The 23,876-nt window shown below is 42.1% G+C and overlaps 1 protein-coding gene across 2 annotated transcripts in view; it reads left to right on the top strand.

Annotated features, from left to right (window-relative positions):
* Positions 1-23,876, top strand: part of arid1ab (AT rich interactive domain 1Ab (SWI-like)) — a 66,623-nt gene that overhangs the window by 33,301 nt on the left and 9,446 nt on the right. For both annotated transcript variants that reach the window (XM_044138242.1, XM_044138243.1), the window contains exons 5-10: positions 19,087-19,327; positions 19,426-19,515; positions 22,267-22,437; positions 22,824-23,124; positions 23,481-23,626; positions 23,715-23,812. In XM_044138242.1, the coding sequence (XP_043994177.1) occupies positions 19,087-19,327; positions 19,426-19,515; positions 22,267-22,437; positions 22,824-23,124; positions 23,481-23,626; positions 23,715-23,812 (1,047 nt within the window). The remainder of the gene's footprint in view (positions 1-19,086; positions 19,328-19,425; positions 19,516-22,266; positions 22,438-22,823; positions 23,125-23,480; positions 23,627-23,714; positions 23,813-23,876) is intronic.

The raw sequence follows: 23,876 nt of genomic DNA, 5'->3' as shown, positions 1-23,876 counted from the left end.
TTAACATGGTGAATATTTTCAAGTACCTTCATGAAACAGCAACCTTTGGTACGAGCAAAATCCTGTTCCAGAAATCTGATGAAAATTGCAAGTTGGTGCAAAATTAGCAAATTATGAGTGAATTTACATTAATAGTTGGAATTGCTATATCTCAACTTCCTGAAGGAACAGAGATACGTAGACAACACTGTTGCCTTTTTAGATTCAACCGTTTCCCTGTTGCATTTCTAGTAGTTAATCTGTCTTCAATATACATCCGTAAACCATGTTTGTTGACGTTATGGACTGGGAAAGGACAATGTTCCCAGCCCTTGAGGGCAGATCTATTTAGTCTAATTCTACACTTTGTGCTGTGATCGACGTCATTCTTTACTTTACATTACATTTAGAATTCCTAATTCCACTTTCTGAACCATTTGAAAGAAGGTTTGTGGTGGTTTACTTTTGTATATTTGACCAAGGTAGTCAACCCTTTTATGTTGGTCCGTTTCGGTTTCTTTATTATTTGTTTTTATTGGCTGTTATACTGAACAAGTTAAAGTTGTTGATTTTACATGTTCGCATGTGAAATAAGTGGATCAATGCCTCCCTAGTTGACATGCTTGCTAATTTCCAGCCAGGAGTGAGGTGGTTTTAAAATCAAACATTTGAATGCTTGCTTTGACACACTTTGATTTGAACAACACTATTCCTCTCATCCAAAGTTGCTTCCTCCAAGTCTGTCTTCGGACCAGCAGTCCCGGCTCGAGTCACTACTCAGACGTTTTTGTGTCAAAATGTCAGGGAAACGGCGCGATGCGTACCAATCCCCACAGTGCTGTCTGAGCAGACATCTCTGGAGGTGGCAGCGGAGCCGGCGGATCTTTCTAGAATTAACTCTGCAGCACCAGATCTGGTTCGGATCAAAACAGAGAGAATAGAGAGCGCGTCTCGCCGAGAGGTGATTGACGTGAAGACGAGCTCGCAGGCTTTCGCTCGACTTCCAGGGACAAAATACTCGGAGCGCGAACCCAAAGTAAAGAGAAAGCGTTTAGCGACGGCCCTCTGGCTGAGATAAAGGTGAGAGAAGCCCCTAGCCCTCCCTCTCTCCCTCCCTCGCTGGAACACGCTGCAGTTTCCATGGCAGTGTTTATAGGTCAGACTGTGGCGCTAACCTCATTCTGGGCCTCGGGGAAGGAGAGTGAGAAATGAGATCATTAATGCGAGAGAATGAAAGTGAGCGAGGAGGAAAGAGGGGGTTGTAGGGGGGTTGAGGGACTGCAGGCAAATAACTTTAAATAGTGTGAATGATTGGTCGGAGTCGGAGATGTTGGAGACGGAGGGAGGGAGGCAGAGCTGTCTACGCCATTAGGGGATGCCCTCAGGATGTGTTTCCCTTCTCTTTTATTTATTTCTCTTATTTATTTATACATCTCTGTGGGCCAAGCTCATTGGACTAGTGCTATTTTTATTTAGCTTTTCTCTGTTCCCCCCCACCACCACCACCCACCCTTCTGACTTCTCAGGGATTCCCTATTAGTGCCGTGTGATTGGCTGAGAGAGGCATTAATCTTCCTAAGGAAGACGTACACCAATCCTTTTTCCTCTCCTCCTCCCATCCATCCCTGCGGAGCTCACACATTTGGGTGTAGATTAGAGCATAGTGCCTGGGAACAGACCCCCCGACATCCTTGGTTTAAAAAAAACAACAACAAAAAAACAGCTGGGGTGATTCCTACAGGTGTTTTCACTTCATGTTCACCTGGGATATCTGCTGCACCTGGCATTCAACTGATTCAGGAACGCTGTCAAGAATGTGAAATCGGCAAATATTTCTGAAGGACAGATGCAAGGTTCATTGAACTGAAACATATATTTGAAAATAGCAAAGAAACTGTTTATCTAAACAAACAAAACAGTTTCTTAAAGATTATTCATTAGCAACCATTGAGTCGCACACAATAACAACTCAATGTCATTGTGTCGCTCGGTGTGTAGCGTAGCCAATGCCGAGAGAGAAAGAAGACTAATATGAGTGATTTTTAGATTGTTTTGGGGTTTTTTTCCACTTTTTATTTTGCGTTATTTTCCATTTGCTGTGGCGCACTTCTCTGGATAGCACCTACATCTCCAAGTTTCACTTTAACGGGATTGTTCTACGGCAGCAGCGCGGCTACGGCATCTACAAGAATCGTCTTTTTGCCCTCCTGCGTTGTGCGACTGCACGAAATTTCCGGATGTAAATGATAACATGCAGCCTGTCTTCAGCGCTGGAAGAAGTGAAGAGACCACTTAAAATAATTAGTTTCTCTGATTTTACTTTTTATAGGTTTATGTTTGAGTAAAATGAACATTGTGCTTTTACTCTACGAACTCTGAAATTCCAAGCAAACATTTCGTACTTGTTTGCAGAACATGAGAAATGGTCAAAATAACAAAAAGGATGCAGTGTTTTCAGACCTCAAATAATGCAAAGAAAACATGTTCATGTTCATTTACAAACAGCAACACTAATGTTTGAACTCAGTTCAGAAATCAATGTTTGGTGGAATAACCAGCAGGTTTCTGATGGGGTGCAGTTCAGCGGAGCTTCATATGGTCCTAACCTTTAAAATCTTTCAGGTTCCTGTCATTGTCTTGTGGGACCAGTATCTGTCTTTGGTGTACTCTGCCTTTTACAATGAATCCCTTGAGATGGTAACCATAAACCAGAGTAAACCACTTCTTAAAAAAATGTCTAAAATTATAGCTTTATAGGAAGTATGCTACTTTGTTTCTAAGGAGATGTTTTATCTAGTTGAATCAATAAAATACTCCTAAGATTCCACTGTTTGAATGAGAAGCTGCTACTTTAGGTGTTTATTGCTGAAACGTTACTTGGAATATAGTTGGTGATCGACAGCATTTTGTCTCAGATCCTATTTCACATCTTTGCTTTATTCTTTATTACCTGACTTCTACGTTCATTAGCAGCTTCCACTGAGACAGTTAAAGAAATGGAAACTTTGACCTTCAGGAAGCCTGGTGATCTATAGATTACAACCACGTAAAAATATTAAGTCAAAATGTTTTTTTTTTTTCATATTTATGGTCATAATATTGAAGGACAAATATCCACCAAGGCATGGTCACTTTTTCAGATTTTTACTTAAAGCAGCTAAATGGGTTAAATAGCATTTAGCTTCTCCATAGCCTCGTCCAGGCTGGTTGGCTAGCAGAGAAAAACTAGCTGAGCAGGCTGAACTGGTTCCTGGTTTTTTTTGCATCTTTGTACTGGGATACATGTACAGTGCAACTGTTCGCTGTTTCCCACACAGAGCTGCTGTTGTGTGAACTAAAATCTTTTTACGTTTTTTTTTCCACTACAATGCATTAAGCTAACATAGCACGACACGTAACGTAGCCGGGATCCAAAGCATGTGGCTAGATGGTAGAAGTCCTCGTGGTTTTCAGATCTTCTTGTGACCTACAAACGTTTATGCTGTTTCTAGGAAAGAAAGTGAATACAGTGGTGTGAGGAGGGGGAAAAAAAGACATTTTTGTCCTCTTGAATGAGTCACATTATTGACTTAGTCTGTAATGAATAACCCTAGTTGCTGATTAAAAGGGCTCTCCACCAGTTTCACTCATGAAGGGTTTTGCTCTTCACAAGGAGTGCTGCACAGCTTGTGAAAACAGTTGGTTAATGTCTCCTGCAGGTCCGGCGGGAGCTTTCAGCGCAATCAGCCGTGTTTTCAACAAATATTCTCTGGAAGCTTTTGTCATGAACGTAGAAATGGCTCTTCTTTCTTTTCCAAAACAATATTTTGTAACTTTGCAGAAACTGATAATGAAAACCTTGAATTTTTTCCTCACTTTTTGTAACGTCACAACCAAAAACCTTACAGTGTAATCTGTTTGGAGTCCATGTGATGGACCAACACAATGTAGCACAACATCGTGAGGTGGCAAAAAAAAAAAAAAAAGAACTACATACACACAATTTACAAATAAAAATCTGAAATAGATTGCTTATGTCTTTGTCCGGTCCCCTTAACTCAGACACTTCTAAATAAAACTCAGTACAGCCTGTTGTCAATAGAAGAGTGGAAGCAGGTGAATCGGGGGTTAAATGAAATCATGAGCCAAAGAAGAAAAACAACATTGATGTTTTTTTTTTTTTGAGAAATACAGTGAGGAGGGATCTGCTGTTTTGTCAGTGTGAATCATTTAGCTGTCAGGAATAACAAGCCTTCTAAAGCTGAACTCTGTATTCAGGTGAGATATCACTTCTTGGTTTTTTTTTTTTATTCTCCTCTAAACAGGACTGACTCGATTAGTCAGATTAATCACGATGAATCAATTATTGGAATAATCGTCAGCTAATTTGATTAATTCTTAACTAGGGTATACAGTCTTTAAAAAAAAAGGCCAACTGCTGAAAGGACAACACCACCAGACCAGTAAATATGCCAAATATATATATATATATATACTGTATATCCAAATTAATTTGTTAATCCAACATATAATCAACAGATCACTCCTACACTGAAGTCAAGTCAAGCAGAAAGAGGTGAGCTATTCACATGTTGATGTTAGTATTAATCAGAGGTATCCTTTGCACAAATGACATGAACACTGTTGCATTTTAGGCTTTCTAATTTGGAAAGGAATAGACGTATTTGCTTATTTGCACATTTTATTTTATTTGTAGTGAAATAAATGAATTTTTTACCTGATTAATTGCCAGAACAATCGATTAATCATCAGAAGAATTGATTAATCGTCAGAACAATCTATTAATTGTTAGAATAATTGACATTAATTGATTAATTATTTTAATTAATCAATAATTAAAATAATTTGCAGTCTTACCTCACAGAAATCTTTTAAAAGGTAGCGAAATGGCAGCGTTATAGCACAGCTGTAAGCATGAAAAGGTAAAGGAAAACTTTACCTATGCCCCCAGATCCCTGAGCAGCTGAAAAGGAGGCTTCATGGATGAAGGAAAGGACCAAAGAGCAGAGAGAGAGAGGGAAGAAGTTTAAACCATCTGTCATAACAGGCAATGCTGCCCTATTTTCTGCCCAAACGACCAGACAGAGGTTTTAAGAGGAGTGGTAAAAGCAGATGAGGTAGATTAGCAGTGCTGACCAAAAACCTTTTGTATCGTCCTGGACGTGTTACTGTGGAATATTGTTTCTACTGCCCAAAAACTGAGCTGTCAGCATGCTGCAGGTCTTCAGTCAGAGGCTTCTTCTGAGCCGTTGCAAGACTTACTGCTACCAGAGACAGCATCACCATCCACAATGATTTTTAAACACATTTGGATGAAAATTTAAAAAATTTTTTATTTATTTATTTATTTTTATATATATATATATATATATATATATGTATTTTTGAATTTGACTTGAATTTTGAGTAATTGTCGCTCAACTCAAACTCCAGAGCAGCTGCTGCTTTGATATTATTTCAGATGAGTTTCTTTAAGATCCATTGAAGTCCGTGTCTGGAGCAAACAGTGTAAATGTTTAAGGGTTGCGAGTTGTTTTGGAGGGCTCAGAGGCAGACCAGGAGCAGATGGAAAGCAGAGCAGCCTTTTGTCGTCACAGTCAGGCTTTTCAACTCTCTGGATGTGACACTTCCGCTTGTTGTCAGCCTATAGGAAGGGAACTAACTACCAGACCACCATTAACTTCTTTTCTCTCCTTCCCTCTCTGCTCCACCACTCACCCCCCCTACAAAATTTCCTTCTTGTCGTCTCTCTGGTCTTTTGTGCGCCCTGAGGGGCTAATCCCAGGCAGCACCGCCCTCCTGTTGTAGCGCTCCGCTCTTCTGACATGCCTGAAAGTGCTTCAGATTTGAGAGGAAGGTCACATGTTGGTCACACTCTCAGGCCAAAGTTGGTTTTTTGGTCTTCCCATGTCCTGCTATTCGTTTCTTGGGATTACTCTGACCTTAACAACTAAGACATGAGCTTCATCATGACAAGTTTTTAACTTTTTTTAAGTCTAGTGTTTTAGTGTAGATTTTACACTTCTGTCTGACTAATGGTGGACAAACACCTCATTTAGCTGAGGTATCGCCAGTTGACTTCCTACATTTGTGCTGCAGCTGTCATTCATCCAGTTTTCTCCCTTTGCCAACTCTGAAGCGGACATTTTTACATGATTTCATCAGAATCGAACACAGTTACAGTAGTAAGGCCGTCTAATAATGCCTGTGAGTGTAGTTAGAGCTTTGACTCTCAACTTTCTCACAAAGAACCCTGTTTTCATTTTAGTCATTTTAGCAGTTAGCTGTTTGGAGAACATGCGATCACCAAACAATCAGCAGTGAAGACGCAGCAGTTAGATTTCAGTGCGTTTGATCTCTGGTCTCTGTTAGGGACGCAACAATCCACTTTGTTCACTTTCGATACCAATACAGATATGAGTCTTAGTATCAGCTGGTCTGAGTTCACTTAAAACATTTCCTTTCTGTTTTTAAAACACAGACATAAATTACTGAATTACAAATTTATTTGCTATCTCTGCACCAGTACAGCACACTTAAATCCACCAATAGCTTCTAAAGCTTGGTCAAATATGTGAAAACAACACAACTTTAATTTGTTCAGTCAGTGCAATTAGGGATAGTCGTTGTAAAATAAATAATAATAATAAAAGATTTAATGGAAACACCACAATTTTGAAATTGTGTTTTTTTTGGGGGGTTTTCCGGCATTAGTAGAATAATGCTGAACCCTTACAAATGAGTGCAAAGTGAGATTTGCATTCATTTGTAATGGAAACCCAGCTACTGTCTCCCTCTACTCTTTAGAGTCCAGCCAATCAGCACCAGGGAAAATAAGTGCTATTCCTGGTTTGGTGGCTTTACAAAGGCTAACCAATATTATGTCAAGTAGCGTTGCACTACTTGACATAGTTCAAAACTAAAAACCAGCTGCGTTGACAAACAGCGAGTCCTACAAACCATTTATCAGCGTTTTCAGTTTCTGAATGGATGAAACGTCAAACTGCCTCCCAAGCTGATTTTTTTTTTTCTCCACGTATTTTAGACGCTTCACAAAAAAGTTACATAAATAAGTGAATTTTCTGCAAATACAAGCCTGAGTTAAAAGCCAACATTCTTTAGTAGAAAATATAGTTTCCTTTAAAAAGCTTCTTGAGGCTTTCCTCTTGAACAACTTCCACACCAAAGAGTGTTGTGATCAACTCGAACTGTTTAGATTTAGCAATGAAGAAATTGGGATTATCGAGTTTGATAATTTGATAAAGTTGAGCTCAGACTAATTAAGGTTAAAAGGTTCCACGATGCCAAGTGTTTTTCTCCAGGTACATTTGCATCTCAAACATTTTTAAAGTTATTGTGAGCACTGTGCACCAAGGCATGGTGCATTCACTTTCCAAAAAAAAGAAGAAGAAATATACAAAAGATTATTGGATTTCCTAACCAAACGATTTGTTGTTGCATCTCAAATTTTCATTACATATTGAGTTTGTCCTTTTCATTTTCAAACTTCTAGAGGCTAATAATAGTTTCCATCCAGCCTGGTCTTGTTGTAAGCGGCTGCTTAACGGTGCATTCAAGAGCATAGGAAATAAGACTTTGATTGTGGATCTGAATAAAGACTCTAATTCAGTTGCTGGACTAGAAAGCAAAAGTGTTTGATGCCTGCTGGCGGTTAATAACTTGTATACATCTGCTGTAAGCATAAATATGATCCAAACCTTCCTACAGTATTTGTATAACTGAGTTTCTTGTGAACATTAGGGGGACAAAAAGCAGGTTCAGCCTTTGCTTCATTTTTATTTTGATATGTTAAAGACCAAACACGTGTTGGGTTAATGCAGATTGTTCCCTTTAATTTTCTGACTGGATCATTTACCATTTGCCCCCCCAGAGAAACGCTGTCATTCTGTGCAGTTGCAATAGACCACCTACTTCCCAGCAGCAGCTCCCCCTGCCTTAATGACCTTTAATTTTATGTACCAAGCCTCCTGATGTGAAACTAAATGGTCTTCTATTTTTCCTGTTACACTTTTAAACCCCCACCTCCAACCCCCTTCTCCATCCTGCGCTCCCCGCTCAGCCCAGCCCAGTTCGGCTCTCCTGCGGCAGCTAAGCTTGTTTTTGCGACATAGCTCTGGAGCAATCAGCCCGATAAGGCCCGGCCCACTTTGATTTTTTTTTTTCTTTTCTTTTTTTTTCTTCCTCCTCGTGTCCCTTTTCCTTCCAGCCCCTGCGCCCTCTGTAGCTTTCCCTACATTACCATCATCTTATTTTTCTTGCGTTTTTCTTTCTCTCCATGTTTAACACACCTATATCCCTTCTCTCCCTCATTCCTCTTTCAGTCTAAATTCTCATTTTCTCTTTTCCTCGCCCATGCCCTCTGCCGACCGCCTCCTCCCCTCCCTCCTCTCTCTCTTTCCCTCTCCGCTCTCAGTAAATCAGCTTTCATAACGCCGTGCAGCACAGCCCTGCTTTGCGAAGCCTCTGACGCTGACAGAATTCAGAGTCCGGGGCCAGCTTCCTGTTGCTATTCTGGGGCCCTGGTTTCCTGTGTGGACGTGTCTCATTCAGGTTCCAGGGCGCCTCTTGCTCCCTCCCCTTCTCTCTCTTTCTGTTTCTCCCCCCTCCACCCCCTTGCCCTCTCTCTTCTTTCCTCTGTATGATTTTTAATTAATGTGCTTGAGGAAATTCAATCTGCTGACGGGAGTGCGGCGTTTCGGACTGTTTCTCGGCTGCAGAACACCGCGCTTCGTTCTCTGCAAGATACTCCACACACCCAGAACACACTCTTTTCGTTTAGCTCTCTCCGTTCACTCTCTCGTTTGCTCACTCTCTCTCTCTCTCTCTCTCTCTCACACACACACACACACTCACATGCCCCTCCCCTCTGCCTCCATTTCTGCTGGGCTGAGCTAGTTTTGCAGCACAAAGACTGTGGCTGACTGCAGCACTGTCTGTCCTCTGCTTTCTCCTGTGTGAGCTGGAAAAAAAAGCTGCTGAGGCTGGATGGATGAAAGCAGCTTCATGATGAAGTCAACTCCTGCTACCCCTAACCCTAATATCGTAATCATAATTTGTAACCCTACTCTAAACTCTACTCCTAATATCTTAACCCTAATATCTTACCCATTCCTATCCCTAATATCCTACGTCTAGTATCTTAACCCTAATCTCCTAACCCTACTTGCTCATGTTGTATACATAGAAAAATCTTCCCCTTCCTAGTTAGTCCACCAACAGTCATGTGCTTCGGTATAGCTCCCACTTTCACATCGGGTTATTTGTGTTAGAGTAAGAGGGGAGGGGCCCTGTCGGTCCAGGAGAGCAGTCAGTCTGGAGCCTCCCCACAGACCATCTTCCTCCTCCACCTCTGCTTGGTCCTCCGTATCCCAGCAGCCTTCACCTCGGGCTGGGCAGCTGCCTGCTTCACTCGGGGCATCTGCGCGCTGCCCTGGGACTCCTTGCTACTATTGTCATCTCCACAAAAGGCCCCCACCACAACACACACACATGCACCATCTCCTCATTATTCACAGCCATCACCCCCTCCACCCTCCTCTTCTTCAGCATCTCTGCTGAAGTGTTTCCCCACATTTTTTCTCCCCCACACAGAGAAGCTCAATTAAGCAAATGAGAAGCCTTTAAAAAAACCCTCCCTCCTCATTGATTAAGAGTCATACTTCATATCCTTCAGTTTTTCTCTCCCTGGTAGGAATCTTAGCACTGCACTACATGCACTACATTTCTGGTTTCTGGTGGGTGTCGTCCTCCTCCTAAGCACTAACCCACCGGTCATCATGTTTGACATCATTTCAGTCGTGGTTGGAGACCCCTGATGGGCCCAGGAGTCCCTCTACATCCTGTGTGAACGCCTGTAATGGCTGCTGCTGCTGTTCCAGGCAGGGGGACTGTCTTGCCTCAGCTCCTTCCTCAGTTTCTTTCCCTCATAGTAGGGGTGGGAGTGCCCCCTTATGGTTGTGCTCAATCCTGCAAATCTTGAGCCATGGTGTTGATGGTGGGGGTGGGGGGTGTGTTGGGTTGGGTTAGAACTGCCTCCCTCCTCCACCAATCCATCGGTGGACTTGCAAGGCCTCTGTGCGTCAGCAGGTCAGCTGGCCGAGGCGTACACAGGTCCACTTTTCCCCTCCAGACTCTGGAATTTGTCCCTACTGACTTGACACCAGAGTCACAGAGTTGCTTCAGGACCAAGCGGGCTCCACTCCGATCACGCTCTGATGATAATGTGTCACATCAGCACTTTCCCCTGCTGGAGCGCGGAGTCTCATTTGACGTTGTGCTTACCAGAGAAGAAGAGGCGACTCTTCCAGTGACCCGTCTCTGATTTCAAAAGCTGACCCTGAGCAGGAAAGGCCTGTCAGGAATTAAACAGAAACGTGAGGGATGCTGGATGTTTTGGTGTCCCATGTTTGTCCACTGATTGTCTCAGGCCTCCTGAGCATAAGAGGACCAGCGGCTGTGTGTGTAATTAAAGTGCAGGCAGTGACTATGATGACGGTGGAGGAGGAGGAGCGCCGCTTTGGTGCTTCTGCGCTTCCTGTAACAATGACAGGCTTCTTCTTTTGTAGTCGCTGACTGCACCGTGACCCTGCCAGGCACGCAGGGAGGCCTCACAGAGACAGACAGACAGGGGGGCCAGGGGGGGCTCTAATGTGTCAACCACATGGATCACAGTAACCATGGTAGCACTTGAGATGCAGCCAGGTTTTTTCCCCCTCCCCTAATAAGGCATGTGTCTACAATGAAGGGAGTGAGCTCATGTTTTAATGTACACAGGGCCTCACTGAAGGATTCCCGTCTACAACTTTTTCTTTTTTTTCATTTTTTTTTCAACAACCACAAACCTTAACCTTAATGTGTTTGTTGTTGAGATTTTATTAGATTTTTATTTTTTTTTTTTTTGCACAATTTGAAAGTGGGGTATTGTATTAATACCCCTGCATTTGTTCTTAGTAGAAATCTTCAGTGTGTCTCCAACACACAGGTATCAAACTCCAGTCCTCAAGGGCCGGTGTACTACAGTTTCTAGATGTGCCACAGGTACAAAACATTGGAATGAAATGGCTTAATGACCTCCTCCTTGTATAGATCAGTTCTCCAGAGCCTTGCTAATGACCTAATTATTCCATTTAGGTGGTGCAGCAGAGGCACCTATAAAAGTTGCAGGACAGCGGCCCTTGGGAGCTGGACTTTGACACCACTGCTCCAACAGCTTTTTCAAAATGGCTGGAGCTGCATCAGATTGGATCCATCGTCTTCTGTGTCCCTGACAGAGAAAGTATCTCCAAGCCATGATTCTGTAACATGCTGGACTCTGAAGGCAGTTGTTTCTTCTACATTTTATTTGGTGGTATCAGAGTAAAGGGGTTGTATGTAATGTTGTTTTCACAGCTTATGATCCAGTAGGCTCAGTTTGATTGGGGACCAAAATGGCATCATTTGTTCCATTTCCAGCTGCTGCTGTTCACTTTCACACTGCAATGTGCCGGCCAAAGAAACCCTTTGAGCAGCCTGTTCCCCTCCTTGCCTGTGGGGGCGCTGCAACAAGAACCACTAAAGAAAACAACGCAAACAGCTTTGACAAAGACTCTGAGTCCAACTTTGTTCTTCATAAAATGTAGGCGAAAATGGAGTGGCATTAGATTTTAGCTGTTGGTAAAAGACCCCGAGCCATTTCTTCTGGACTCTCATGTTTGTTTCGGTTGTGTCTACCCAGAATGCCTTGCGCTGTAGTCCTCTTCCTGCTTTTGGAGTGCTTTCTGGTGCATGTGCATTCGAACCACACCAGAGTTCATTTCAGCAGCAGTCAGGCCAGAGTTTGCTGAAGCATTCACACCTCACCAAACAAAACTCAAGTTCAGTTAAACGGAGCTGGTGTGAAGGAACCCTAAAAGTTACAGAATTACATAATAACAAATGCTAAAACTGTGTGTACACTTTCTTTCTTTTTCGTTACTATAACTTGACCTGTGAAGCGCAAAATCCGAATAAAACGTTCTTGCAGTTTGCGGTTGCAACACGACAAATGTGAAAATGTCGAAGTTGACGAGGTTTAGCTTTTTGTCGAGCTTCGGTTGAAACCCTGACGTCGGAACCCGAACGCCACCAGCAGCACCCGCTCTGTCCACGGTCACATGTTGAAGATACGTTCCATTACTGCCTATTTGCTCCCACTTTCTGATTCTCACACTTTGGAATGGAGAAAAAAGGGTGGGGGTGGAGTGGAGGGTAGGCAGAGCAGACTAATGGCTCTGTTCAGGCTTGATTGATTCAGTGAAGTAATCTGCAAATGGAATATATTAGGACGGCGGAGAGCTGAGGAGATGACTCAGAGACGGCACAGGCTCGCTGAGAAGGAGCAGCGGAGAACGTCGGAATAGTGGGAAACACTAAACACCATCTGCTGTTCTCCAAAATCTCACCAACAAACCTCCTTCCCAGGACGTTTCACCGACACCTTTTAGTTTGTATTACGTCTCTTCAGCACGCAGGCATCGTCTTTTGGAGCCGGGTTTGTGTTCTCAGATGTTAAGAGATGATGGATCTTGTTTAGCAGTTCTCAGCCCTGTAGTTCCATGTTAGGCAGTGCTGGGAAAGGCACAAAATGGCTGCCATAGAGTGAGCCTCCTGCAGAATAGACTTGCAGCTCTCTCCTTCTCTCCACAACTCAGCTTCCACATTTTCCCTCAATATATATATATATATATATAAACATTTTTTTTTTAAATCCACATTTTCAGACTAAACTCCCATCATCAGTTGCTGTAATAACCATAGATGATGCTGCTGTGACCGTCCTCAGAGCTCATTATTAACACACACACACACATATGTATATGTATCAGCCCTCAGCTCATGCCTGCTCCACGTTTTTCTCATCATTTGCCTTTTAATAATGACTGTTGAATAGCAGAGCCTCAGCAACAGCATCAACTGCCAGCCCCCCACCTCCACCACCTCTCCACCTCCCTCTCTTTCTCTCTCTCTCCCGTCGCTCGCTCGCTGTCCGGCTTGTGCAGTCAGCAGAACAGGCTGGTGCTGTGCAGTATTGAGTTAGGAAAAATCAATGACTGCAGAGTGGGAGTAGGTAGGAACTTGTGTGTGTGTGTATGCGTGTGTGCGCGTGTGTGTAGTATACAATGCTTCTGCCAAGCCAGGCTGAGGAATCAGAGCTGTCAGATATTTACAGAATGTCAAGAGAGCTCACTTTGTAAGCCATGCATACGATCTGTGCTGCTGTGGGCTCTTAGATAGGTTTGTTGGTAGTTGTTGTTTTCACATTGAAGAAAGAAACCTCCACCCTTTTTTTTTTTTTTTTTTGGATTAGATTTAGTTGTGTCGCCGTTGAATTATGTATTATTATTCCTATAAAACCTTAATGTTTGCATTAAACAGGAGAGGCCAGGCTTCTCAGACTGTGTCCCTGATCTGATTCTGGTCCCTCATGAAAAGTTCTCCTCAGCTGCTGCTTCTTCTGAGTCAAATCTAAAAGGTGAAGTGAAAACCTTTGGATAGAAAGTCTGCTTCTTGACTCTCGCCTTTTTAAATCCTTTATGAAGTTCTCCATATGTTGCTTTAGGCTGTGTTCACACAGCAGGTGGCTGTGATCCATATCCGACTTTTTCATGACAGTCTGAACGGACCAATTGCAATCTTTTCATGAACCAAAAAAAATCACATCCATATGTGCTCATGTAATTGTTTACATCTGGAAATTTCATTCATGCACACAACGCCGGAGGGCAACAAGACGATTCTTTTGCGTACCACCCCCTACGCGCCCCGCCGCGGTAGAACGGTTCCGTTAACTGAATGAAATTTGGAGATGTAGGTATTATTCATTTATTGATATGGACAACAGCAACGAGAAAATTAACGCAGGAAAACCGTTGAGGAATAACTCAAAAGCACCATTTTCTTTTTTAGCAGCTGACAACAACACCGTTTTGTTTCAGGATTCAGCATCTAAACACTCAGACATTTCCCACACAGGACATTCAGTCCGTTCCAGTTTTATGTTTTTAGGTTTGACGTTCATTTTGCGATTATTAATAAGTCATCGCTGTAGATTAGCTGCCGCTGCTATTAGCTACTCTAACACTGTGGTGGTAGGTTAGCTAATTTCAACACCAGCTCTACTGACCATCTGTCAGAGTTGGTGTGTGGGTCGCCTTTTTAAAAAATATTGTAACTGAACCGAAACACCGAACTCCGCATCACATCTGCATGTTAAGCTTGTCAAAGTCAAGCTAGCATAAATAAACTACTTCCCTCTCCCTCACAATTTTTTTTTTTCTTAATTAAAACTTTTTTCTGGTCGTCGTAGTGATGACAAGTATGTGGCGTCTAAAGCTGTTCTGTCTTTTCTTATAACAACAGCTAAAGCTATTGTGAACAGATTTCCTGGATAACAGCCGTTAGCCCGGCTAGTTAAGAGCACAGAACGACCTGCTAATCTGGCTCTGGCTCAGTTCCTACCTTCCTACTTGAGGCTCTTTTTAAGGTTTGTTTATGCCTGCAAGTTTGTCACGTTTGTCTGCACTATATGGATTTGTGGCACATCTCTGAGCTGAACTCAGAATCTGTTCTTTAACGTCGCCACAAAACTCAGCAGCACATTGTTTTGGGAGATTTCCAACAACACAAACAAACAAGCAACCGGGACAATAAAACGAAGCTAAAGAGAAAAAAAAAAAAAAAAGCCTTTTATTACCCAACTGCATGATTTTCTCCATATGATTCAAAGTCTGATTGAAAACTTTAGATTTGTCTGAAATTCACCAACATTTTCAATGTCTTAATTTTATTCCTCCTCATTTATGTTTGTGTTGTAGGGCAGATGATTATATAACTGATGGTGGATGATGAGCAGATTTTTTTTCTTTTTTTTTCTCAGACTTTCATACTCTCTTCCTGATTTCTCAGTGGATTTGTTTCCCGTCCAAACGGCCAACTTACCATCATTTTATATTGAGAGCCTGCCCGGTTCTGACTTGAGTAAAAGCAGCTCTGAATACTGAGCTATGGAGTGCTCACTATTTGATGTAAGTTAGTCCTCATCCTTACCGCCAAACAACGCAGTACATCTAGAACAACGTTTGGATGAACTGTGGAAACGCCATTCGGAAGAAGTGAATAGTATTCGTTCAGTCACTGTCAAAACACGAGAGAAACAAAAGTTATGTTGGTGTAGGCGGTTACGTTGACCAGAACCGAAACTGACAACTGAGAAATTCCCTGAAAAGCAATTTTACAGACATGTGAACGTGTTCGCTCTTCACCCCGAATGCCAACGTTTCACTTTCTAAGGCTTTTGTTATTTTTTGTTGAAAAACAAAAGATTCTTGCATAAAATCTCAAAAATGTTTTCGAGTTTTTAAAAGTGTTGTGCTGGTCTTTTGAGCTCCTGGCCTCTTTGGTCCAGGTCCGGTTCTGAATCCGGACCGGGTGTCACGGTTTTGTCCGATATTTGAACTTCTCATTTTTGGATAATCTTTTTTATTTATTTATCTTTTAACTCATTCACCTATATTCTCCTTGGCTTTTCATATTCAGTGATGTCAGAACGCCCACAGCCTCCGTCTCGTTTGTTTCTTTAGACTTCACATTCAGGTCCGCTCTACGACGGCGTATCAGAGCAAATCCAGTTTTTAAGTTAGGAAAATAAAATCACTATAGTAGAATAATAAAGTTGTAGCAGTAGGAAAATAAAGTTGTAATTTTACAAGAACTTCAACACGAAAAACGAAACTTTAACATGAGGAATGTCGAGCATCTCTTGAAGTTATTCTCCACTATAAGTTTTATAGAAATGCTTACTATAATTTACGTCAACTCTATGATGGAATGTCAGGGCCAGGCTAAGAATTATTTTTGTTAATAATAATATTTTTGAGAATGAAGTTGTAATATTAGAAGAATAATGTAGTAATTTTATAAAAAACTCCCAATTACAAAAGGTAAAAAGAGGAATGTTGTGAAGTTATGCTGTGGTGGAAGTTTTGCAGATCTGGAAATAATTAATCTTTTAACACATCAAATTATCATCAGTAGCTGGACTTTAATACAATAGAGCGAAACAAGTGAGTCCATTTTGAGGAAAAAAAACAAACAAACCATGCTGCTTACAACAGATCCTGATAACTACCTTTTTTCTCCTAATTTTAAGAAATGTTTTTCTGGTAAAATTGTGTCTTTTTTTTTTATTTTCTGCTAATACTCTGAATATATTCTCATAATTGAACCAAAGCGTCTCGTAACCTGGCCTTTATTACTCCGTCAAACAGCTCGTTGAAATAAAACCTGCCTTTTGAACATATACTCTGTCGTTTCTTTCTTAGAAAAGAAAGCGAGCCAGGAAAAAAAAAAAAAAAGAGCAGTTAAAATCAGATCCGGTATGAATTTATTTATTTATTATTTTAGATTATTTCTAAGCCATGTCGCCCAAGCTGTGGACGTCTTATAGTCTCAGTTTATAAGAAAGTGAGCTTTGCAGCTGAAGAGGTGGCGGGCCCACACCGAGGAGGTGGAGGCCTCCGTCAGATGACCAGTCTTGTGATGTCTCCTTAGAGGTGGGTGGGTGCTGGATGGAAACAAACTGAGGGGTGGGTGGGAGTCAGCTGACCAGGCTGCTGCTGCTGCTGCTGCTGCTGCAAAGTGGGCTCAGATCTCCTGCTACACAGAAAACTCTTGTTTTTCTTTTCTTTTTATCCCCTCATGAAGATTTGTTGGAACCCCCTTGGAGTGCGACTGTTCCTTTAATCGCCCCACTGCGTTATTCTCCTGGGTTTTACAGGAGCCACATTCCCGGCTCAGACCAGGAAACCATGAGCTTGTGCTTTCTTAGAAGGGAGGGAGGGCAGAGGCAACGGGGTGGTGGCGGTGGGGAGGAGGAGGAGGAGGAGGAGGAGGAGGAGGGTGTATTCTGAATCAGCGTTCTCCTCCTGTCACTCCCTCTGGGGTTCCTCCATCAGGTCACATCCCAAAAATAGCAACGGGCGCCGTTTCAAGTGCAAAACCGCCGGCTTCAGGGCTGCAGCCAGCATGCGAGTGTGAGATTTCTATGGGAATACTTGGCCACTTTCCAAAGCATGCTTCTTTTTTTTTTTTTTTTCCTCCTTTCCTTCCGCCGTCGGATCCCCCCCCCCCCCCACACACACACACACACACACCTCCCTCCTCTCCCCTCCTCTGGTGTGACTGGCAGATGAGCTTGCATTTCAGAGCGAGCACATGTTCTCCACGTGACGGGCCGATGTGTAAACACTCACCTTCCCGCTAACACAATCACCGCCGGCTGCCTTCCCTCCTTCCCCGCCTCCCTCCCTGTTTCTGCGTCCCAGCCAGCGAGGCTCAATAACAACACCACATGGCAGCAGAGTCTGTGGCCAGCACCACTTATTTCTGCTGCCTCCTGAGATGACTTGCTTCAAAAAGCCCCCCACTTCCCCTCAAACCCCCTTGTTTTGTACAGACGCAGTTCTCTTTGCCAACATGGATCATTATCAGACATCCAGGAGGAATGTGGAGCTTTTTTTTTTTTATGGAAACTAGAGATGCTGCTATTTTAGCACATCAAAACTCAGTTGTCTGTGCTTTTTATTTTGATCCACTGGGTTTGCCTAAGTTTCTCTCCAGTAAATGTAGATGTAATGTGTGTGTTGCTCCAGGTTTGAGCAAACCTGAAATGTCGGGTCAGGTGATCTGGGCTTCCCCCAGAAAAGCTGCTGGGCCCGGTGTTAGGGATGTTCGAGTTGTCGTCCAGCGACCCGTTGGGTTTTTGACTTAAAAAATGTTTACGTTTGACAGGAAATTAGAAAATATTTCTGGTTAATTATGTTACTGGAAGATCCCTAAACACCAGCTATAGTCTTAACATTAAAAACAATTCATTCAAAATGCAAAACAAATTTTTTTGCACTTTAGTTGTTTCATCCTAATTAAAATGTTCACATTTCTTGATCCTTGTCACTTCATTAGACTGTAGAGCAGAAAAGACAGGAAGTGGTTATGGAGTTCTGATGAATAAAAGAAGCACTTGACCTCAGGTCAGATCATAATCAATGAAACATTGATTATGATCTGTTGATAATGTTTCAATTATTGACTGTGTGTCTTATGACTGTATATTTGTGTTGATGAAAAGTCTTGTTAAAATATAATATGTATATATATCTATCTATCTATATATAGATATAGATATATATACTCTGCTACCATTGTGCTTCCACTCGTATGAAAAAGGAACAAAACCAAGCAAACCGTTTTTAGCCTGTCGGGGGCGCAAGTAAATATAATACACTGGGGGGAAACCCTGGATCATTAAATTAAACATCCTCTGCTTTATGAACCTTAAGTGTCTGAGTCACTGTTACACTGTACTCTGAGTGTAGTTCTTGCTTTTATTTTCTTCATAATATGCCTGATTCTGTGAACTGTTACCCAGAGCAACTTCTATGTTTTTCCTCTTTGTGACAGATGTTTTTGAATTGATGCCTTAAATTAAAGGATTAAACATTACCGTCTGCATGCACAAATATAGCTAATTAAAAGCAGGAAACTGAACACACAAAAAGTTTTATGACGATTTTAACCTATTTAATATTTAAAGTGCAAATGACAAATTTGAAGTACCTTCTTGAAATCGTACCCTTAATACAGATAAAGTCACGTCCTGAGCAGGGGTCAAAGTGCAAAGGATCAATTCCAAGTTAAAAGTTATGTGTGACATTTAGCGTCACACATACTTTCATATTTCATATTCAACTTCCGGGAGATGAATTGAAACAGGAAGTTAAATTTAAGGGGGCTATGGGGACTGGACAAGATTCAGTGGCTGTGATTGGTCAGAAAAGAAGGAATCCCAGAAAACGTAAAGGTGATCGGTCAGATTTATGGAAAACTTACAAGAACTGGTGAGAATCTAGGCAAGATTTGTGAATGAGTGAACTTATGTTAATATTGAGCTCTTTGAGTCCCATTTTTTGGCTTCTTATCCATAAAGCCTTGTGTTTAAAAGCAGAACTCGGTGGTAGAAGTGATTTGCCTCTGCCCACCCTCCTGAACCGCAGCGCTCTCTCGTCCTCCCAGGATCTGTCCGGCTCCATCGATGACCTGCCCACCGGCACCGAGGCCGTCCTGAGTCCGGGCGTCAGCACCTCCGGTGTGTCCAGCAGTCAGGGAGAGCAGAGCAACCCGGCCCAGTCGCCCTTTTCCCCGCACACCCCGCCCCACCTGCCAGGCATCCGCGGACCCTCGCCATCCCCCGTGGGCTCCCCGGCCAGCGTGACCCCGTCCCGCAGTGGCCCTCTGTCCCCTGCAGCTGTGCCAGGTAGACGCTGCAGCCGCCTTGGGGGCAAGAAGCTTTGCAGACTGAAATTTTGTTTTGTTTTGTTTGTCTTGAGCCGGTGTGTGTCTGCTGTTGCCCAGGTAACCAGATGCCGCCGCGGCCGCCCAGCGTCCAGTCGGACAGCATGATGCATTCTTCCATGAACCAGTCACCGATGGGCCCGGACAGAGGTGAGCGCCTCTGGAAGGACAAACCGTTAATTGTTCAGCATCAGTGTGTGATTGTAAACACACTGTAAACAAAAGTCCTTTAGCACTTTTACATTATATAAGCAATGAGGGAGAATTTATTTATTGATGAATTATGACATTCCACTAGAAATAGGTAACAGTGTGTTGACCTTTAACCTCAGACTGCAAGGTTTCTACACAGTTATAAACAAAAGTCTTGGAAAAAATCCCGATGTTTTTCAACTCTTCAGTTTTCTAGAATCTAAAAATGTGTCTAAAATAAGTTGGTCGAAATCCTGAAGAATTTTCAGGCTGAGAAAATCCGAGAAAAGCTGCAACATCAACTTACTGAACATATTTTTCTAAGATAATTATTTTGTGGCTAGGGCTGAAACGATTAATCATGATTAATCGATTATTAAAATAATGGTCAACTGTGGTAGTAATTGATGAATCAAAAACTGGAGCAGAGGCTCTCTGAAACGGGCCATTTGCTGGAAGAACGACACATCCAGACAGGAAATGAAGCAAGAATTGGACCAAACATATAGACAGTTTGCATTTAAGATAAGAAAAAGTACTTTTGTATATAAATGTTTTATCTATAACTCAAGTAGCAGTTTTAGCTTCATCTAATTCAAATTCTGTAAAATAAAAATGTCTTAAGCTTCTTTTGTAATCCAATGGCAAATAATCGATTACTAAAATAATCAATAGTTTCAGCTCTATTTGTGATACACTTCATTACTGCTATTTCATAACAGTAATGGATTTATCTGTGATAATATGTGAGTAAACAAGCTGCGAGCATCACTGTCCACATTTCTTGATTAAATTCATTGTATTTACACCAAATCCCAGGAATTTCAGCTTCGATAACTAAAATAGTCGAGATATTGCCGTGATATAATTACACGGTGAAACTTATGTCAAAATGGGATGAAAACATTTTAAGTTGACAAGATAAGAAAATGTTCTCAAAACAAAAATAAGCTGTATTACATTCCATCCACAAATCAAGACAAAAAAATGCTTTTCTAGAGAATAAACTTATATTATCTGAATGTGAATAAATTCTGAGAAGGTCCCGTTTGACGTCCAGTCATCTCCACGTGGTTTTGTGTAATTGTTGTTGCATCATAAACATCTGGTTATTTCAAGATGAGATGACGTAAAAATCAAAACACGCCTGAACTCTCGCAGCACATTGAAAACTCCAGCTTGTTTTGCTCTGACATCTACCCATAATGCAGCTGGCTGTGGCTCAGGTGTTAAAATGGGTTTTCGGCTCGTTTTTGGTGCTTTTAAAGCCTAACCCCAAAATCCCTACACAAAAATAATTCATAAGAAATAAACTGAAAGAGGTTACACATCCAAAATGAACAGAGAATATGTCAGTCGGTCAAAAGGGAAAACGTGCGGTAGCTTTCAGACCGAGACAATTGAGGAGTCATTCCACAGAAGCCATCATGTCCAGCTGTAAATGGGAGCGCTTTGTAGTGTTATTTATTAAAAACACTGAAGGCGTTTGGATCTGTGTTGCTCTGGAGGAATATCTTGTTACTGAGCGTTAGATACCGCCTTCATGATTTACCTCAGAGTCGGAGCCCACAGTGACGGTCTGTGGGCGAAGCACAGAGAGCAGAGGCTGGTTTGAGTCTAATCTGTTGGATCTATACAGACTTTGATCTAAATTAGCTGGATTTAATGATCCGACTTTGAACAGCTTGCCTTGCAGTTTCAGTCCAGCTAAACCTCTTTTTACATGAACAAAATAATTGTGGACTGTTCCTTTAAATGGGACTGTTTGTTGTCCCTTGCCAGGTTAAATGAGGGTAGCAGACACATTATTAGTTTGTGTTTAGTCTGAGGGAAGAGATTCTCTAAGCCACACTGACCTCCCTGCACTACTGTGCAAAAGTCTTGAACCATGCTTCTTTTCCTTATGCTTTCAATTAATTGGACTGTTAGATGGTCTTAATTAGTGCTTGTCATATTTGTAATATCTTACTTTGTACACTGGATGCATTTGCACCAGGGCTGAAATGATTAATCGTGATGAATCGATTATTGGAATAATCGTCATTTAATTTAGTAATCAGTTAATTATTAACTAGAGTGTACAGACTCAAAGAAAGACCAACACAGTCAGAGCAGTAATTAAGCCAAAACTATACAAAAATATATGAACAAAAACCTTCTTTTTCTGTAGATATGTTCTGTCCAGATCTTCTCACGCTTTGTTTGACGTTAGCTTTGATGTTAGCAGTATTTATGTAGCTGCAGATGCATCTTTAGCTACCGGCGTTATGTTGTTACTTTTTAGGCAAAGACATGTTGATTTTCTTATTTAAAGAAAGAATTATTTGTTTACTTGCATTTTCTTTCTCATTTCTATTTCTAATGTTGCATAAATGATTTGGTCAACTGAAACGTCAACAGAATGTACCTACTTTCTTTATTGGATTAATCGCCAGGATAATCGATTAACAGCTGAGATGATCGATTAATTGTCGTAATAATCAATTGACAGTCAGAATGTCTGATTGAATTATTGCTTACTAAAATAATTATTAGCTGCAATCCTAATTTGCACTCATTCTTGGCTTAAATAAACTGCTTCTGTCCCTCCCTGTTCCTGTGGAGGATTTGATGCAGACTGGCGTTTTTGATGCTGCTTGAAGTTGTTTTCATGGACTCTATCCTTTCATGGGCTCCATTCAGAGAGTGATCCCTCTGAATCTCTTCCAGTGTACATGCGAAACCCTCAGATGCCTCCTTATGGGTCCCCTGGACAGCCTGGCTCTGCCTTATCCCCACGCCAGTCTACAGGAGGCCAGATACATAGTGGAATGGGACCATATCCCCAGAACAATACTATGGGAAACTATGGGCCTCAGGGGGCCCAGTACGGCCCACAAGGTGAGGCTTGATTTCTTTGCAGGATTTTTTTTGTGTGTCTTCATAAAAATGATTTGTAGTCATCATAGAGCAGCCGCTGTGTTTTTCTGCGGTTGACAACATCCAAAACAAAACAAAAATACACTTTGAAATTCCTTCCTACTTGATGTAAATTTTGAGATATCGCTTCACTTTGAAGTCTGAAGACGTTCTGCCATGAGTCACGGCAGCAGGCAGAGGAGGCCAGATAGAGGCCGCCACAGTCAGACGGCCTGTCGGAACAGGCAGCACAGATTTCAGCTCAGCCGAGTCGGAGACACATTCCCATCACCCAAAATATTTTTGTAGAAGATAACCTTGTTTTACAAAAAATACTGACTACTTAATGAGATCTCTGATCCTTCCAGGCTATCCCAGGCAACCGGGCTACACAGGGATGCCCAACACTAACTACCCCAGTGGGCCCGGAATGGGCGGCTCCATGAACCCCATGCCGGCTCAGGGCAGCGGGAGTCCGTATGGAAGCATGCCACCCGGCAGGATAGGCCCGGGGCAGATGGGTACTCGGCCCTACGGTCCTGGCATGGGCCCCAACATGGGAAGCATGCCTCCTCAGGTGGGGTCCGGCATGTGCCCGCCTCCAGGGATGAACAGGAAGGATGGGGGGCCCACCATGCACCATGGCCCTGCAAACTCCATACACAACAGGTACATGCTTTTTGACTTCCCTTTTATTTATTTGATATATCTTTGCAGTCATAGTTTCACGCTTGGAAAATTAACTCCATTTTTTTGTTTGTTGTTTAATTGTAATGCGCCATAATTCCCCATCCATTCCCTTTACTTTTATAGAAATATCAATTAATTAAAAAGTCTTAAGACTATGAAAGCCTGATGGGGTAAACTGTCCTTTCCAGGAAAATAAGCTCTAAACTCTGTGAAAGTAACAAGGAAGAAGGGATCTGGTGATAATGCCAGTCTGAAGTAGTAGTTTTACTTCTTGTAGTTTTACTAATGAGCAAACTGGTCCTTTCTAAAGAAAAAATACTTTTTTCTTCCTCCAGGCCACCAGGTTATCCTAACATGAACCAAGGTATGATGGGATCAGCGCCTCCCTATGGCCCCGGCATGAACAGCATGCACAGTGTGATGAACCAGGGAGCACCGGGACCTTACCCAGTGGGTGGAAACATGGCCAACAACACCCCCGGTGAGTCCAACGTGCTCTGATGATACCACCTGTAACACTGTAACACTTCCTCTTATACGGCTGGGGTTTTTCTCTCCCTGACACTAAGGGATGGCACCTGGTTCTGAGTTTGGCATGGACAAAATTAACCCTGCCCAAAAGATCAACAACAAAGTTGATGGGACTCCAAAACCTGAATCCAAAAAGGTAAAAGTCATCATCTGAAAAGTTTTTTGTTTTTCATTCCTGTTTTTATTTTATCTTCCGTCTC

This window comes from Gambusia affinis, linkage group LG14, assembly GCF_019740435.1.
Source record: "Gambusia affinis linkage group LG14, SWU_Gaff_1.0, whole genome shotgun sequence".
Taxonomy (NCBI): Eukaryota; Metazoa; Chordata; class Actinopteri; order Cyprinodontiformes; family Poeciliidae; genus Gambusia; species Gambusia affinis.
Note: the sequence above shows the minus strand (reverse complement) of the source record. Positions and strands in the feature narration are given on the sequence as shown.